Source organism: Coregonus lavaretus, assembly GCF_964263955.1.
Source record: "Coregonus lavaretus genome assembly, chromosome: 5".
NCBI classification, from domain to species: Eukaryota; Metazoa; Chordata; class Actinopteri; order Salmoniformes; family Salmonidae; genus Coregonus; species Coregonus lavaretus.
In genome coordinates, this window is record NC_139992.1 from 76,729,861 (window position 1) to 76,748,979 (window position 19,119).

The window sequence follows — 19,119 nt, forward strand, 5'->3', positions numbered from 1 at the left end:
CTCTGTGTAACAGTCGGGATAATGGGACAATTCAGAGTATAACGCATTTCTCATCCCTGGATTGAGGTACGTTTTCAGAGACATATTTTGCACCCCGCAGTGTCTTAATCCAGGGTTTCCCAAATTTGGTCAACTCTCCCCTCCCCCCGGGTGCACATTTACATCATTTAGCAGACGGTCTTATCCAGAGCAGCTTACAAATTTGACGTTTTGGTTTTTGCCCTAGCACTACACAGCTGATTAAAATAACCAACTAATCTTCAAGCTTTGATTATTTGAATTAGCTTTGATGTGCTAGGACAAAAACCTAAACCTGCACCCAGGGGTGGCCCCTGGACCGATTTTGGGAAACCCTACAAAGTCTGTCTGACCCTAGTGCAGCTGTAGCCTAAGCAAGCGGGTCGGATCTGCTGGCTAAATTTCAGCCAGCCTATACCCAACCAGCTAGCACAGGTTGTGCACAAACACAGTGACATCGACTAGGCCTACCCAAAGCAACAAACCTCTATACCCGCACAACCAGATATATAAGATAGAGAAAAAAATGGAAAGCAAAAAGCATACCACGGAAAATCAGAATTTGACCCAAAAAATTAAAAGTAGGGAGCTCAGAATCGTGAAAAACAGGGCAAATGTCAAATCAAATGTATGGGATCATTTTGGAGTAATCGTTAACGCTGACAAACAACTTGTGGATGGATTCGCAGCATGCAAAAAGTGCAAACGGGTGTTAGCCTATGATAGTCAAAGAACGGGCACTTCCAGCTTGAAAAAACACATTGGGAGATGCACGGTAAGACGGCTATTGATTGATTACACAGTAGCCGACTGTAGTGTAGAACAAGGAGCCCAGTAGCGTTACCCTATGAATGACAAATATAGTTCGCTCGGGTCGAAGCCGTCGGGTTGCGATTCAATTCCATGCGGTTCGGGTTGGGGTAGCAGTCTTTCCTAATGGCGGTTTGCAGTCGGGTCCAGATAGATCCGTTTGTGGAGAATTATGGAAAAGTTGACTGTCGTCTTGCAGACACATAGTGTTTGTTTGTGTGAGAATTAAAATAATATGTGGGCTATTGTGAAACGGAATGCTTGATTCTATAGTTACATTTTGCATTTGTAAACTGTGTCTGCTATGTGGAGTGGTGAAGACGTTCGCATTTAATCATCGCGCATGCGCAAGTAAATGTCAGTCTAGATTCCAGACTGCTAGCTAGAAACAGTACGTTCAGGCGAGGTAGCGCAAAATATCCTTCCATTAGCTAATTACACAGTGAGAAGCTGTGGTTGTGAGATATGGAAAGTAGAAGCAGAGACCGTAAAAAAAGTCACACCTGGAAATATTTCAATGAAATCTCGTCCGAAAGTGTGACATGCAAGCTGTGTGCGGCTGTTCTGAAGCGGACGAGCGGAAGCACAACATCCATGTTAAACCATTTAGAAAGGATCCATCATCTGTCGTTAAGACATATAAAAACACAGCGAGAGCTGATGGCTGCCGTTAGAGGTAAGACTCCTGTAAGTGTTTTATTTAACTCTTAGGCGATTACTATAGCAAATTCCTGTTGATAGCTGGACAGGTCCCCCCTCGGCAAGTTTCTCGGCTTCCTCAGTTTGTACCGTATATACTCTTCACGAGGTTGCCATTTCAAAGTGTGCCTCGCATTTGTTTTAACCCCAAATACAGTTAATACGGTAAATGGCCGATATTTAGTCAGAGCAGAGGATTGCTAACAACTATTTCCGAGAAGAACCAGGCGAGTCTGCTGTTCTAGTCAGTTGTAAGATTATCTGGTTTGGTTGTCCATTGGTTCCTTTCATTCACAAAATGTCAACACCAAGTTCACCCAGTTTTGGTTCAACTGTCGCACAGCTCCGACAGAATTAAAGCTTCACTGGATAAATGTAAACCCTGCGACCAAAATATCAGATGTAAAGGAGGTGGCATGAAAAGGCATTTAGTCTCGTCATCAGGAAAACTGGACCTCCGAATGGGCTCTACTTAAACAAATAATTCGAGACCTCCACAGACAAAAGCAATGGAGCGCCAGAGACAGGTATTAAAACGAGTGGGAACAAAATATAAACGTTATGATGTTACAACATTTGAGTAACAATCAATAAAGAACTGAGTTAGGCTACATACATTCATGACGAATCTATCGATTGAATGCGCACATTTAGCTAAACGGATTCGAGGATTTCCGCATATTATACTAACCGGGAAATGCTGTTTTGGTTCCCAGTTATGTAAAATTTCAATTAAATGCTGACTCTCAAATAGCCGCCTGTCCCTTTTTAATAGCCAGGGCATCGGTACACATTTCAGCAAATAAACGCCTGTTTCAAATAAACGCCCCATTAAATGAATTGTTTACGAGGTTACCATGTCATGTGATGTCATGTACATAAAAAAAATATCATGTTGATTGCCATGGCGCCACCAAGAAGAAAATACGACATCAAATTCAAGCTAGCAGTGATCAAATTCACAGAGCAAAATTCGGGCGAGGCAACAGCCAGGCATTTTGGAATTGATCCAAAACGAGTGAGAGAATGGCGAAGTCAAAAATTCGAACTTCAACGTTTGTCTGAGGTGGATCAGAAGAGGGCGAGACTGCAAGGTGGGGGGAGGAAAAAGGTTAGCGAGTAGCTGGAGGCTAGTCTTTGCAAGTCTGGGGCGTATTCATTACGCCAATACAGTTGCAAAACGGTTCTTAAACGGAAGCAAACGGGGAGGGACCTACCGGATTTTGTCCAATAGAAACTCTCGTTTTAGTTCCAACCAACGTTCCGTTTAGCAACTGTTGGACTAATGATTACACCCCTGATCTGCGACGGACAACAGTGTGGTAGTCTTCAACATTTTATTGAGCAAAATCTGTGTACATTAAGGAAGTAGACACTTGGCTCCAATAGAAGCCGGTCTCTAATAAGCGCCGGTTGTGTTGCTTTATCGTTTGACGTTCTGGGGTTTATTCATTAGTTGCAGACCTTTGCAAAACGTTTCGCAACGGAAACCCGTTTAGCGTTAACTCTAGGAACCAAATGTAAGGAAACGTGGAGTGACCAACCTGAAATGGTCCAATATAAACTCTAGTATAAACGTTCCGTTTGAAGTAAACGGTGTCCGTTGAGAAACGCAACAGACCCTGATGTGAAATAAAACGTATTTATTAACAGTTTTATCAAACGTGTAGTTTGCTAATTTGGCTAGTCCAGCATAGATCTGAAGGAAAAGGCTTTGACTGTAGAGAGAGCATAAATAGGAAGCGATGGGACGCGCTAAAAGTAGCACGATATATGTACATGTCGGCTATGCAAAGCAGTATTCAAATACAACAACGGCATCACTTTACATTAACATTTTATTCATTTAGCAGATGCTCTTATCCAGAGCAATTTACAGGAGCAATTAAGGTTAAGTGCCTTGCTCAAGGGCACATAGACAGATTTTTGACCTATTCGGCTCAGGGATTAGAACCAGCGACCTTTCGGTTACTGGCACAACGCTCTTAACCACTAAACTACCTGCCGCCCTAATCCACTACATGTTATTTTGAAAATGAATACTGTTATTGACAGTCTATAAAACCACCCAACAAATAGACTACTACAGGGGACAACATGTCAAATGTAAAGCTTCAATAAAACATTTAAAAACGAAATAGCAGTTCCACCACTTGTTTTCGTATACATCTGGTGGGGGAAATGCAACACAGAAATATTATCTTCTGCATAAATTTACATGGTTAATAGCAATTGCAAATCTTATTGAAATGTGACATACCATAATGTTATTTTTTTTAATGGTTGTGTGGTATGAATTGTTTTTCTTCAGACATTAAAGTTAAAAAGAGAAGCTGCAATAAAAAGAGAAGCTGCAATAGAGGCAGAGAAGACCATGTCCAAGAGCACATATGAGGAAGATGAGGAGGAGGAGGAGGGGCAGCGCCCAAAGACTGGGATGTCAGTGGGTATCATGTATATTGGAAGATAACATTGGTAATAGGCCCACTGTATTAGATTATCTCAGAGCCCAGAACCAAATCTTGTCTGTTATGACAGACTATAGGTTATATATTTAGTTCATATAAAAGTTTGATTTTACAGTTAAAAATGGCCAAGCCTTTGCAAGACTGTTCTTCAGTGTTCTGATGGTTTGTTAACATTGTATTTCTGTGTTCCTACCTTCCCCCAGGCAAGATCCCAATACTTCAGAGGTAGCCATGACAGAAGGTTGTTTTCTGTTGTTTTTTGTTGTATCAGTTTCAATCTAAGATGTCCTCTATAGTCACTTATGTCAACTTTCAGATGGTCTCATAGGACGAACCCTGTGGTTATGATGTCACTCACAATATTCCTGTTTTTATGCTGTAGACGGGGCTGCAGAGCAGTTTGAGTTTCAGTATGGACTGGAGGGAGCAACATTTAAGAATGAGAATGGGGAGGTGAGTTGGCACTTAACGCAAAGTAGTGATTGAATGAGCAGGGTTTTTTCGCTGTCCCCTACCTCTTTCACTCTTGTAGTTAGCTACAGTACTTTTGCTCTTTTCTTCTACTCTGACCCCTTCTTTTTTCTGTGCAGTGCTCAAAGAGCCATCTGTCCATCATCAAAGTGGAACAACTGGACCCCCTTCTCCCTGACCAAAACAGTACGTTTGTGTGCATGTCTACTATAACAGAAGGAGAATAAAGGACCATCATATTAGGAGGTGTGTTGGCTCCTTGGTTTGGACTGGGATAGGTCAACCTGTCTACATATCCAATGTGCACTTATCAGGAGTCAACTCAATTCTTTCCCCAGACTCCAGCTGTGGTTCTGGGTCACCTAGGGATTCTGGGCCTCCTGGCTCATCTGGTTTTGGGTCCAGTATGAGTCCAGCTGCACAGTTCTTCAGGAAATGCCACCAGGCAGGCTGCACACAGTTCATCTTCTCTGAGTTCGCCTCCCGCCTCAACACCGTCACTGAGAGGATTTCATCCCAGCAGGCCAGCGAAGAAGGTGAGACAGAATAATACAATAGACTACTATTAAATACAGTGCATTCGGAAAGTATTCAGACCCCTTGACTTTTTCCACATTTTGTTACATTAGTCTTATTCTATAATGGATTAATTAACAAAATCTATCTACACAATACCCCATAATGACAACGTGAAAACGTATTTTTTGAATGTTTTGAAAAGTTATTAAAAATAAATAACAGAAATACCTTATTTACATAAGTATTCAGACCCTTTTCTATGAGCCTCAAAATTGAGCTCAGGTGCATCCTGTTTCCATTGATCTGTTTCCATTGATCATCCTTGAGATGTTTCTACAACTTGATTGGAGTCCACCTGTGGTAAATTCAGTTGATTGGACATGATTTGGAAAGGCACACACCTGTCTATATAAGGTCCCACAGTTGACAGTGCATGTCAGAGCAAAAACCAAGCCATGAGGTCAAAGGAATTGTCCATAGAGCTCAGATCTGGGGAAGGGTACCCTTTCTGCAGCTTTGAAGGTCCCCAAGAACACAGTGGTCTCCATCATTCTTAAATGGAAGAAGTTTGGAACCACCAAGACTCTTCCTAGAGCTGGCCGCCCGGCCAAACTGAGCAACGGGAGAAGGGCCTTGGTCAGGGAGGTGACCAAGAACCCGATGGTCACTCTGACAGAGCTCCAGAGTTCCTCTGTGGAAATGGGAAAACCTTCCAGAAGGACAACCATCTCTGCAGCACTCCACCAATCAGGCCTTTATAGTAGAGTGTCCAGACGGAAGCCACTCCTCAGTAAAAGGCACATGACAGCCCGCTTGGAGTTTGTCAAAAGGCAACTAAAGGACTCTCAAACCATGAGAAACAAGATTCTCTGGTCTGATGAAACCAAGATTGAACTCTTTGGCCAGAATGCCAAGTGTCACATCTGGAGGAAACATGGCACAATCCCTATGGTGAAGCATGGTGGTGGCAGCATCATGCTGTGGGGATGTTTTTCAGTGGCAGGGACTGGGAGACTAGTCAGGATCGAGGTAAAGATGAACAGAGAAAAGTACAGAGAGATCCTTGATGAAAACCTGCTCCAGAGCGCTCAGGACCTCAGACTGGAGAGAAGGTTCACCTTCCAACAGTACTGAGTAGGCCTCCCGAGTGGCACAGTGGTCTAAGGCACTGCATCGCAGTGCTAGCTGTTCCACTAGAGATCCTGGTTCGTATCCAGGCTCTGTCGTTGCCTGCCGCGACCGGGAGACCCATGGGGCGGCGCACAATTGGCCCAGCGTCGTCCAGGGTAGGGGAGGGAATGGCCGGCAGGGATGTAGCTCAGTTGGTAGAACATGGCGTTTGCAACGCCAGGCTTGTGGGTTCGATTCCCACGGGGGGCCAGTATGAAAAATAATGTATGCACTCACTAACTGTAAGTCGCTCTGGATAAGAGCGTCTGCTAAATGACTAAAATGTAAATGTAAATGTAAAGGGTCTGAATACTTATGTAAATGTAATATTTCAGTTTTCTATTTGTAATACATTTTCAAAAATTTCTAAAAACCTGTTTTTGTTTTGTCATTATGGGGTATTGTGTGTAGATTGATGAGGGGGGAAAAAACAATTTAATCAATTTTAGAATAAGACACTAACATAACATGGAAAAAGTAAAGGGGTCTGAATACTTTCCGAATGGGACTGTAGTGTTGGCTAACTAAACCGGAGCATGCAATTTATAAAGAGCAATTGCAAACAATGTTATTGAATTGGGACTGGAAAACTGTTTGCTGTACTGTTGTCCATTGTGAAACTGCACCTTGTTGGATGTGTGCTTGTAATGCAATATTTTCATGATAAGGCCAGTATAGAGATTAACAAAAAATAATATCCTGTGTCCACAGATTTCAACCTCACCCTGAACGTGCTGGAGGCCTCTAGGATGCTGCCAGAGATCTTTGCTAAGAGAGACCAAGGTAAAGTATTTAAACATCCACATAAAGTACAAAATACACTCTCTTTGTGGCGCGTGGAATAAAGTCCCCATAAGTTAGTTCCTCATAGGAATTCTGGTTCGGAAGCACGAGTAACCTTGCCTGACACCAGAAGACCTACGTTAGCTCCCCGAGCTAAGGCTTAAGCTCGGTGGGCTAACACAGTTATGTGGCATGCAGGAGACCCGTCGTACTCATACTCTGACCGGTAACACCTCCATGCATGCATTATGACCTCAGCACTGGCCAGTAGACAGACACAGTGCCCAGAGAATTAATTTCACCCTAATGCCCTGTTTATTTTCCTTTGTTCAGAAATGGAGAAGAGACTGAAGGATCTGCAGAGAGAGACTGAAGCGGTGAGGACTGCCAGGTCTGCCATGAGAGATGCCTGTATCATGAGCTTCACCCGATCATGACGGCACACTGCTGAAGATCAAAGCAGTTTTATAAGGTGTTATAACTAGGGCCTGGAGTTTTCCTTGACAATGTGACCGGACTAGGAAAGTATAGGACCTGAAGTTTTCCTGGTCCGATCATGTGTACAGGAAAAACCTCACACCCCAATTTTAACAGAATGTAAATATTTCAAACCTTTTATATTTGCCATATTTTTCTACCTTTGTGTTCAAACATTTAACTCTGTGATATTTGAAAACAGTTTGTTGTACCCTGGCTACTGAGATGGGTGATATATTATACATTAAGTGAGTAATAGGCGATATAATGTTGTGACATACATTGGTTCTGGGTTCCGAGGTTATTGGCGTTTTATTCATGTTAAGTAGGTGATGTTTAGTGTCCGTCTCTGTGCTGTATGTACTTTGTGCTTACTAACCCTTCACAGGTTAAATATGTCCTTATACTGTATGTGTGAACCAGTATCTCTACATTTCTCAATGGATGGGTACTACATTTACTGTAAGACTAATTCATTAGGAATACACTGTAATATAGTATACTTGAGGAAAGCTGAGAACTGTGACATGTAATGAGAATGCATTAAACTTTTGTTATGTAAATTAGTCGTGATGACATTTCAGATCTGAAATGTCCTGTAAACAAAAATGTTCTAATACAGTAATAATGTAATATAAAGTTACTGCTCTGCTTATGGATGACAGTGGAATGGGAGGTGTATGTAGGCAGCGAACCTGGGAAGGTATGAAATGGGGACATTTATGAAATGGGGAAATTTTAACTGAAATCCTAAATCCCAAAATTATTGGTTTATGCATTTTAAATAGGATTATCAGTTCTCTTCTAGAATGGACTGAATTTAAATGGTACATTAGTTTCTTGACAGCAAGTAGCCTAGCAGCAAATATTGTAGTTGTAGTAGTAGCGTTTGAGAGATTCGATCTTTGAGATAACTGTGGTTGGCATAACGCCCTCTTGAGCCCCCAAGTGTACTGAAACTAGCACCACGCCCAGACTTGTCTGAGCACCCAATACAATAGCAATCAGTCGATAAAATCGAGAACCATCATCAAATCAACGTTTCATATTGTGGTGTAGATGTACTGTGTTGACAATGACACAATAACGCGAGATCACATTTCCAGCATGGCGGACAACCAGACCTCCTTTCCGCCAGAGGAAACAAAATGGTAATTAAGAAATAAGTGAGCATTGCATTTGCAGCTCATAAATTAATAAAAACATTAAAACGTAGTTTTAAACGTTACCTCTGAACATGCTCCGGCAACTCGTGGCCAGCTGGCTAGTTTGACTGACATTGCTAGCCCACGGGCGCGTTCTAGGTGGACTTAATTGTGTCTGCTTCTTAATTTATGGGTGTATTACAACGCTTGGATAGTTAACATAATATATTAGCATAATTGGTTCACATTATTTGATGATTTATTAGCCTCTACTTGTATTTTTTACAAATCACAAATGACGTGCTATGCAACTATTGGTTCATGCAATGCATTTTCTGCAATTTGGTCAGGGCCTGGAACATGACCCTCAACTATCTGAATCAGGTAATGAATGCTAGGTTAGGGTTGGACTGAATACCAACAGGATGGTAGATCTCCAGGAAGAGTGTTAGGTAGCGCTGTTGTAACCTATGTAAGTACTAGGTTGTATTTGTTGGTGCGGACCGTAGCAAAACTCCCATTTGCGATGGAAACTCAAAACAAGAGTTTCCTATAGGACAAGTTCAAGTCGTCCCTTGCAGTTTCAGTCAGTTTTCATTCTGTTTGGAGCCTAGGGAATACGACCCTGTACTGCCTCCAACGAAGTCCCAGGCTTTTGTGGACACACTGCCCGACGACGGCTCATTTGCACTTTTATAGTTTCAGTTTTGTTTTCATGTGTAGAGAGCAGTGTCGCGCATTGATCGTTGACCGATGACCTACCCAGATTCTACTTTATGAATTCAGAAAGACTGACACTGCTCACCGGAAAGATCAAAGGGAATGATGTGACGGACTGGTCGTGGTCTCCCATCTCGTCTGTGTGTGGTGTCTTTAGATTGGTCTGTTACACCTTTCGCAGCAAGACTTGATTGCTACACAATCAGTGTTGGTGGTAATTGCTTTTGGTACAGCATGATAGGCACAAACTCTCACAAGGTTTTAGTTAGAATTTATTAGTAGACAAGTAGAACATTTTAAGGCACAGTGTGAATTGCATTTACTCGTGAATTGCAAGAGACAAAACTGTAAAAACGATTGGTCGCTAAATACGGAGAAATGACGGACTAGAAGGACCAGGTAAAAACGGTTGGCTGGTATGCCCTCACCGGTCTGAGCGGTCGGCTGTGAATGCCCTCACCCACTATGTACTTACAGTGGGGAGAACAAGTATTTGATACACTGCCGATTTTGCAGGTTTTCCTACTTACAAAGCATGTAGAGGTCTGCAATTTTTTTTATCATAGGTACACTTCAACTGTGAGAGACGGAATCTAAAACAAAAATCCAGAAAATCACATTGTATGATTTTTAAGTAATTAATTTGCATTTTATTGCATGACATAAGTATTTGATACATCAGAAAAGCAGAAGTTAATATTTGGTACAGAAACCTTTGTTTGCAATTACAGAGATCATACGTTTCCTGTAGGTCTTGACCAGGTTTGCACACACTGCAGCAGGGATTTTGGCCCACTCCTCCATACAGACCTTCTCCAGATCCTTCAGGTTTCGGGGCTGTCGCTGGGCAATACGGACTTTCAGCTCCCTCCAAAGATTTTCTATTGGGTTCAGGTCTGGAGACTGGCTAGGCCACTCCAGGACCTTGAGATGCTTCTTACGGAGCCACTCCTTAGTTGCCCTGGCTGTGTGTTTCGGGTCGTTGTCATGCTGGAAGACCCAGCCACGACCCATCTTCAATGCTCTTACTGAGGGAAGGAGGTTGTTGGCCAAGATCTTGCGATACATGGCCCCATCCATCCTCCCCTCAATACGGTGCAGTCGTCCTGTCCCCTTTGCAGAAAAGCATCCCCAAATAATGATGTTTCCACCTCCATGCTTCACGGTTGGGATGGTGTTCTTGGGGTTGTACTCATCCTTCTTCTTCCTCCAAACACGGCGAGAGGAGTTTAGACCAAAAAGCTCAATTTTTGTCTCATCAGACCACATGACCTTCTCCCATTCCTCCTCTGGATCATCCAGATGGTCATTGGCAAACTTCAGACGTGCCTGGACATGCGCTGGCATGAGCAGGGGGACCTTGCGTGCGCTGCAGGATTTTAATCCATGACGGCGTAGTGTGTTACTAATGGTTTTCTTTGAGACTGTGGTCCCTGCTCTCTTCAGGTCATTGACCAGGTCCTGCCGTGTAGTTCTGGGATGATCCCTCACCTTCATCATGATCATTGATGCCCCACGAGGTGAGATCTTGCATGGAGCCCCAGACCGAGGGTGATTGACCATCATCTTGAACTTCTTCCATTTTCTAATAATTGCGGCAACAGTTGTTGCCTTCTCACCAAGCTGCTTGCCTATTGTCCTGTAGCCCATCCCAGCCTTGTGCAGGTCTACAATTTTATCCCTGATGTCCTTACACAGCTCTCTGGTCTTGGCCATTGTGGAGAGGTTGGAGTCTGTTTTATTGAGTGTGTGGACAGGTGTCTTTTATACAGGTAACGAGTTCAAACAGGTGCAGTTAATACAGGTAATGAGTGGAGAACAGGAGGGCTTCTTATTAGTGGTCCTCTGTAGCTCAGCTGGTAGAGCACGGCGCTTGTAACGCCAAGGTAGTGGGTTCGATCCCCGGGACCACCCATACACAAAAAAATTTATGCATGCATGACTGTAAGTCGCTTTGGATAAAAGCGTCTGCTAAATGGCATATTATATTATAATAATTATTATTATTATTATTATTAAAGAAAAACTAACAGGTCTGTGAGAGCCGGAATTCTTACTGGTTGGTAGGTGATCAAATACTTATGTCATGCAATAAAATGCAAATGAATTACTTAAAAATCATACAATGTGATTTTCTGGATTTTTGTTTTAGATTCCGTCTCTCACAGTTGAAGTGTACCTATGATAAAAATTACAGTCCTCTACATGCTTTGTAAGTAGGAAAACCTGCAAAATCTGCAGTGTATCAAATACTTGTTCTCCCCACTGTATAACTGATTGGTTTGGTTCTGCCCTCTATAGTGCTGTCCAGTTAGAACATGATGTTGAGGCCCATCACTGTACTTTTGATAGTCACAACCACACACACACAGACACAGCTGTTTCCATTTGAAAATGTTTATATGATTTTGGTAATCCGAATGACTTGGAATCTTATTGTTGTGGTTCTATAAGACAAAGATATGCACACATGTAAACAGTATTAGTTAAGGGTTATAACTATGCAATATACATATATGTATATTAATGGCAAATGCATTACACTTATAACATGTATATAAAGGGCTATAAACACAGCATCAATATAAACATAAACATTCACCTCTTGGAGAGAGAGAAACTAATTACTTGGATTGACAAAGTGTCAAGATTTATGGCACCCTCTCTCTCCAGCCTTGTGTAAGAATCTGCCGGGCTGAGAAGATCGCTCATGGCAGCGCAATAAAATACCTTAATAAAGGCCACTATGGAAAACGCTGTGATAGCGTGTGCATGCAAAATACTATGTTTATCAATAAAACAATTAAACCACTTCTACAAAAGTACTTGTGCAACCAATGCAATAACACGTATGGCAGTACGGAATAATACTACATATGAGTCAATATCACTATGAGGTGCCTTTGGTGTCCTCATCAGACTCACTCAGTCATCATGAAAATGTAGCAGAATAATGAAAGTCTGAGGTCTTATTATAAGTGGCCAAACATTTGCACACATATCAGTAGAATGATAAGTCTTTAAAAAAGTGTTTCCTTCATTTTATTAAATTTTTTTCATTGGATGTACGTGATTTTGGCATGTCCCACACACTGCTCTGCTAACTACAGTGTGTGTAATAAGTGGTTAAATGATACTAAATCCCAAAAAAAATGTACATGGTTTTACTGTCCACAATAAGTTATTTGATAAAACAAGTAATTTTGATCTTGTATATTGTATTTTCATAATCATATTGAACATTTTGCATGTATCCCTTAAATTGCTGTCCACCCTGTCATTATGGGGTAACTGCCCCTTTAAAAAACCCACTGATGTTTTCAGTGACATCACTACTAGCATTTTGTCTTTCTTCAATGAAGGCTGAAGCAGTGTCTAGTTGCAGAGTAAGTATTTACACTTATGTTTCATAATTTTCATCATATTATGTGTGTAGTTGGATGTTGTCAAGCTTAACATGTCCACTCTGTCATAGTGAAATATCAATTGATAGAAAAACCTATCAGAACTTTGAAATATATTTGTAAAACAGTACACAGTCAGCTTGCTAACTGTAGTATGTTGCTAAGTGAAGGTCCACCATGTGCTCATTAAATGCTAACATTAGCCAAAAATGTCCACCCTGTCATTGTCCACCCTGTCAGCAAGCCTTCCATGACAGGGTGGACATGGTTCATGACAGGAAGGACATGTGCATAGTTTAGGCCACATACTGATAATGTTACACATATTACAACAGCTATTACACACATTTTATAACAGTACATGCTATACATAGTAAGAATGGACAATATGGACAATTTTTTTGGCGATATCGGTATCAGCAAACCTAGTTTGATAATGCAAGCCTAGTTTACCGGGACTGCCAATTAAAGTGTGTAAGGGAACATTTTGAATCGTCTTTTTCAAGGAATGAGATCAAAAGGAACTGAGATAGCAAGGAGATATCGGGAACGTCGTGATGCTGACCCAGACAGAAGAAGAAAGTACCTTGAGAAAGAAAGGGTCAAATGGAAAAAAGACAGAGAGACTGGAAAGAAGAAGGGTGTCAATGAGCTCAGTGAGAGAGAGAAGAGGGCAAAAACATAGAAATGGAGAGAGGCAAAAAGTCAAGCCAGAGCCAGAAACAGGGCCAGTGCTTTGCTACAGTCAGAGACACCACCCAACTCCCCTGCTGAAACTCCTGAAAATCAGCATGAGCCAGGGCCCTCCAGATTCACTCTAGATCAGGACATTCCTGATGCCCAGAGCTTGTATATCAAGCTGAAAAGCCTGGACACATCTGTCGAGCTGTTCTTCATCCCAGAGAGGGATGTTGAATCAAAGCCTGAGGTACCTGCAATAGCTGCCATAAAAGGCACTATGAGAATCCACCAAGCTATCAGTCTGACACCCGGCCAAATGAAATACAGAGACATTTCATGTCTGTGTAAAAGGGAGGAAGGTGTTTTGGACTGCTCCTGCTTTAACCTTCAAGATTTCACTCTAGCTAATGTTCCTGTTTCATCTGACAAGTCCCCAGCATGTGGAAAGACACCAGATAATCCTAGGAGACCAGAAATGATTGAGGTAACGCACATTGGAGAGTGGTGCGTCGTTAATTATGACAATGAAGCATAACCAGGTATCATCATGGATGCAGAAGGGCACAGTGTGAAAGTTAAGTGTATGCAACGCCATGGCATAAACAAGTTCAAATGGCCAAGTCTTCGGGACGACATCTGTTGGTACCATGACTGGCAGGTACTTTGCCTAATACCAGAACCACAGGCTCTGAACAAGCGCTCTGTACAGATTGAAGTGTCTGCATGGAAGTATGTGGAACAGCAACTGCAGAACTGAGCCATGTCTCTGCAGAAAGGGAGAGACTGTTTGGAGATGCGTCCAAGTGATCTTTCTGTAATATTCTGTTTTTTCAAATCAACTGTTCTCCACTTAAAAAACATTTTTCTTCTTGTTCTACAGTTGAATGTTTGACTTTCACTGTGCAGAATGATGTACAGAGTTTAACGCTAGAAGGCCACATTAATGTCTCATTTTGGGCATCTTTATTCAGTGGCTGCATGCAGGTAGAGTGGATCAAAAACAGTCTGTTCAACTTGTAATTTCCCCCTACATGGGAAAAGGCATTTTTTACATCATTTTCTTGCATTGTTCCTTGCATTTATGAGGCCATTCAATGACATTTCACAACGTGTCCACCCTGTCATGCCCAGGGTCCACCCTGTCATGTCACTGTCCACCCTGTTATTTTCATGTTCTATGAAAATAAACAAATTATTTTCACAAGTTAGCAAAATCTTTTGTGTGATTCCTTTATAAACAAATGAGGGCCAAATAGTATTGTTTGAAAGTTTGACCAGATATCTTTTTTGTTAGATTTTATTTAGAAAAGAAAGTGCAACTCTCGCAGATTTTATAGAGAAACAAATAGTTTGCCATAATTTCATTATTATCCAAATACTTTTCCCATAAACTAAAATATATTGTTGAGAAAGTGACTAAATAGTTTTCTGAAAATGTACTTTTTATAATCACTATGTAATTACAATGTATTTATTCTGCTTTGAAATTGTCCATGACAGGGTGGACATATTTTGCTGTTTGCATGTAAATTATCTGCTTGCAGTTAATTTATAAAAAGTGTGGGAGCTTGACCAATATGCATTTCTAACAGCATAACATATACTTAATACAATGAATATGAAGTTCAATGGAAAATCTCAGCTTTTTGGGGGGGAAATGGGGAAGTCTCAAAGGCACCTTATGGTGATATTGACCCATATGATAAACAATACGCAAAGCAGTATTGGGAACTCTATCATTAAAGAATATTATGACATATGGCTGAGATTTATCAAAGTTACATGAAGTAATTAGTGGTAATTACCTATTGTTACACAGCATGTAAAATCCCCTGCAACTTACATTTCGATGCACGCACAACATTCAGACATTCGTGTTACTGTCGACAATAAAAAGTCCTCCGAAACATGTGTCTTCTCCCTTCGACAACGATAACACTCTGACCTGAGTGGGCGGGTGCAGTGTCCAGAATGCGCATTTCCAAGCGCTCTGATTGGTTAGGAATTGCAGTGCTCTGATGGGTGAGGGATAACTAAGCAGCCAAACTAACGGGACTTAAGGGAAACTGAAGGGACTGTGAGGAGAAGTTAGGTAGAGAGGAGAGGAGCAGGACAGCCTTTTTTACAAAAACAATATAGAACAGCAAAAATACATGGAAAAAACAGACATTATACAGCTGTAATATATCGTAGAATCATGTAGACGTTAAATGTATCTCTACCAGTATAGAGTGATAGCAGGCTGTAGGAAATAGTTAGAATGGCTTTGTCCTAGCAGGCGGAACTGAGAAGCTGTGAACTGTCAGTGCTCTCTGAGTGGAGGGAGGTCGTGAAGGAGGTGCGATGGATCTCTCATGTCGTTGAGGAGTAAAATTGTGGCTTCCTATCTACATTCCGCTAAAGTCACCATCCATGGCCAAAAACGTGAGGGTAGCGCTGGGGAGCAGGGTGGCAAAATAGAGTCATCTGCATTGTACTCACTCAAGCTCCTTCTCTAGCTCTTTGGTGCAACTAACAAGCTGAACATCAGCATACTCCAGCACAACATACTTGAATACATGAGCCCTTGTAATATTGTTATAATATTGTTATAATAAACTGTATATCAGCAGGTCAAATTCCTGGTACATGTAAATGTACTTGGTGAATAAAGTTTGTTCTGATTTTATTGCACATTGTTACAAAGTTAGTTACAAACCAAAGCAAAATCACCATGTCAATAGCAACACAACACAGTAACATAACAACAGTGTACCGCATCAGCCAACATATCATGGAAACAACCTCACTAGTAATTCCTAGCAATAGTCAGTGGAGTAGGTTTTTAGTGTGTTAATGGTTAAGGGCACAAAGCTTATACTGAAACATGCCTTATTGCATCATACGGTACCTATGGCTGGATGTGAAATATGTGAAGTCAGTATCATCTGCCATGGGGCTTGCCTTGCGTGTAATCTTGTATTATGCCTTAGTGAGTTTTAGCTGATTATGGCCCACTTCTTATATGAAGTCTGTGATATGTATACTGAGCCATATATAACAATGGATTAGGATATGTCTTAACAAGTGTAATTCTGTTCTTAGGACGAAGAAGATCGTACATTTTTCCTGATCAAAGAGAGGTTTTGAAAGCCTTATTTAACCAGCGAATGACCAGGAGAGGGTTGCTTCTGCTGGCTAAGGCAGCAACCAAAACTGGACTGTCGGAGAGTGGTGGAGGTGAGGGTTTGTATTCTGTCAACATAAGAAAGGGTTTTGTCTTTTTGTAAAATCTCCCTGGGTTCTGGGCAAAACATTTGGTTTAGGATTACTTAGGAAACCTCCTATGGCCTTACTGATGATTCAGCTTTTATATAAGACATTCATTGAAAGCATCCTAACATTCTGCTTCCTTGGGTGGTATGGTTTGGCAGCGTCAAGTCTCAAAGCATCCCATCACTCTACAAATCAAGAACCATCCATAAATCCATACAATTTTTCTAAGACACCCACACTATACGACCAATACCGACTGCTGCTGTCTGGTCAAAGGTTCATAACCCCACTCTGTAGAATAAACAGGGCACACAAGTCATTCATATCAACCAGCATCAGGTTCCTAAATCCAGGAAGACTAAACTGTAGCCCACCACCTACAGTATACGTCTATCTATTTGTCTGTCTGACCTTGTCTTGTGAAGTATGTCCTGTGATGTGTTACATGTGTGCCATTATTCCCAAACAAATGCCGCTATGGAACAATTACGTATTCATTCGTCCATTGTTGTTGGGCTATTGGATTCCCTCACCTGGTCCCAATGCACTCCCTACCCCTTCCCCTTGGCTAGCTATCAAAGGGATATCACTTCAGATTCATGAATAAATAACATGCAAATCCTGGATACTTTCCTCTGCTGTTGTAATAATAATATTGATTCTTATGTTGATTCTTATGTTATTTTAACTTTTTCCAGTTGCTATGTGTGTTTTGCCTCTAGTTTCATATTCCCTGGTAAAACCCAGATTCAAAACACCCCTCACTGCCCCTCTGGTTGTGACACAATACAGATAATTCATAGTATATAAGGGCTCCTTTTTCAATCGTCTGCAAGATAAAAAGCTGAGTTGGTGGAGCAATATTTTTGTGTCTACTCTTTTAATAAAGTATTACATGCAATTACTCTGATTTGAAAATGTGATGCAGTAGTCTTTACTATTGTGTTATCTTCCTATTGTTTCCTGTAGAATTGTTTAGGGAATTAAATAAGAAAACTGTCCCAGAGTCAAGCTGTCCCTCAAAAAACAACAACTAAGCTCTACAAACATAATGTGTCAGCTCAAAAACTGTTCATGAGGGACCACCTTAAAGCAAAAGGTTTGTGCAGGTTTGGCTTTAATTACCTGTTTGCAATTACAAGAGCAAGGCGGGCATTCAAGTATTGTGAACTGTATGCATTTCTCAATCGGTGTGTCTTTGATGTAGGTTAATTATTAATATTTTTAGATGAATTATCAAAGGAGTCTCTCTTCAGAACGTTATGGGTCTAACAACAAATTCTAAAGTCTACTGACTCCATCTGACACATATTTCTACTTTGTTTCAACAAGTAAATGTTTTGTTGTTGTAGTGCCTTGATGGAATAGATAGATAAAACAAATCACTGACATTGCCATTTTCTCTGTTGTATGTCAGGAGTTATGGCAGGTACACAGGGCAAATGGCAGGCATTACCACCTGCCACAAAAGCCCATTACAGTGAGGAGGCAGACAAGCTATAGGCAGGAGGTCAGGAGTTGGAGGGGAACCTGAAGGCATTAAAAGTCAAAGATTATTTAAGACGTCTGAAATCAATGGTGGGAATATATAGGGTCACAATAGTAAATAATGGATTTTTTTTACTTTAACTTTTTAAAAAGTAATGGATTTGGATTTAATAGTTGGAGTTAGAGTTGAGATACAGTTTAAGATACAGAGAACAGGCATTTTTCTTACGGAAGGATTTCAGTCTTTTCACCAACTCTTTTACTATAAGCATTTTTAGGTATTGTCTTTTTGACATCTAATTTCATTTAATATTTATCTTGTCTATTTCTACATACTTTTTTGTTAGGTTATCAAGTTGGAAGGTATGGGGGTCGACACAACATTCCTTGTCCACAACCCTGAGGACCCCATACCAGTCAGCACAGCCTCATCTGGGAGGGGAAGGGAATTTGTTGAGGGCCAGGATCTGATCGCCAAGTTTTCTGTACACTTTTCTGGTACACATATTTTAAAAATAACTTTGGTAACACTTAACCTCAAGCATACAGATGTAGGATCTTAATTTGATCACCCTGTTGCAGGACAACTTTTCTGCAGTGCAGGACATTTTTAACTTGTAGTGTATTTGATGTTTGAAAAGGCTTCTGAAGTATGTAATTTCCACTTTGAAATTTCAGACTTGATTTTCCCTTACAAAAAATTTATCAATTTATTAAAAATGTCAATTTATTATAATCCACATAACAATTCACATTTCCTGTTAATGCAGGATTATTTTCCTGCTGTAGAAAACGGACTCAAATTATGATCCCACATCTGTACATCTATAATGCCTTTAAATACACTTATACAGTACTGTGCCTCTTTTATTGTTACGTCTAGGAAAACCTGCAGCTTCACAGTCAAAGTTCAAGGGGTTTGACAAGGCTAGGGTGCAATGAGTACAAGCCTTATTCAACCAGAAGTATAGTATGTATCATTTTATTTGAAATAACTATTAAAATGTACTG

The 19,119-nt window shown here is 40.9% G+C and overlaps 1 protein-coding gene across 10 annotated transcripts; it reads left to right on the top strand.

Moving 5' to 3' along the window:
* Positions 1 to 462: 462 nt before the first annotated feature.
* On the top strand, positions 463 to 8,074 carry LOC311129094 (uncharacterized protein). Of its 10 annotated transcripts, none has more exons than XM_084161365.1 (8): positions 463 to 793; positions 3,839 to 3,966; positions 4,199 to 4,236; positions 4,378 to 4,448; positions 4,586 to 4,652; positions 4,805 to 5,002; positions 6,867 to 6,938; positions 7,272 to 8,074. In XM_084161365.1, the coding sequence occupies exons 1-8, from the start codon at positions 545 to 547 to the stop codon at positions 7,373 to 7,375; spliced, it is 927 nt and encodes a 308-aa protein (XP_084017491.1). In that variant the 5' UTR covers positions 463 to 544; the 3' UTR covers positions 7,376 to 8,074. The 10 variants fall into 10 exon arrangements, 9 of the variants coding, with proteins under 9 accessions (XP_084017491.1, XP_084017492.1, XP_084017496.1 ...); XR_014613256.1 differs by having other exon boundaries at positions 467 to 793; positions 4,199 to 4,220; positions 7,272 to 7,974; XM_084161366.1 differs by having other exon boundaries at positions 731 to 793; positions 3,839 to 3,970; positions 4,199 to 4,220; positions 7,272 to 8,052.
* The last annotated feature ends 11,045 nt before the right edge of the window (positions 8,075 to 19,119 follow it).

Excerpts from the sequence above, each read along its gene's own strand:
- LOC311129094 (XM_084161365.1), top strand. The coding sequence starts at position 545 with ATGGAAAGCAAAAAGCATACCACGGAAAATCAGAATTTGACCCAAAAA. Across the intron at positions 4,653-4,804 it reads CCTTCTCCCTGACCAAAACA|ACTCCAGCTGTGGTTCTGGG; the intron begins GTACGTTTGTGT and ends TTCTTTCCCCAG. Across the intron at positions 6,939-7,271 it reads CTTTGCTAAGAGAGACCAAG|AAATGGAGAAGAGACTGAAG; the intron begins GTAAAGTATTTA and ends TCCTTTGTTCAG.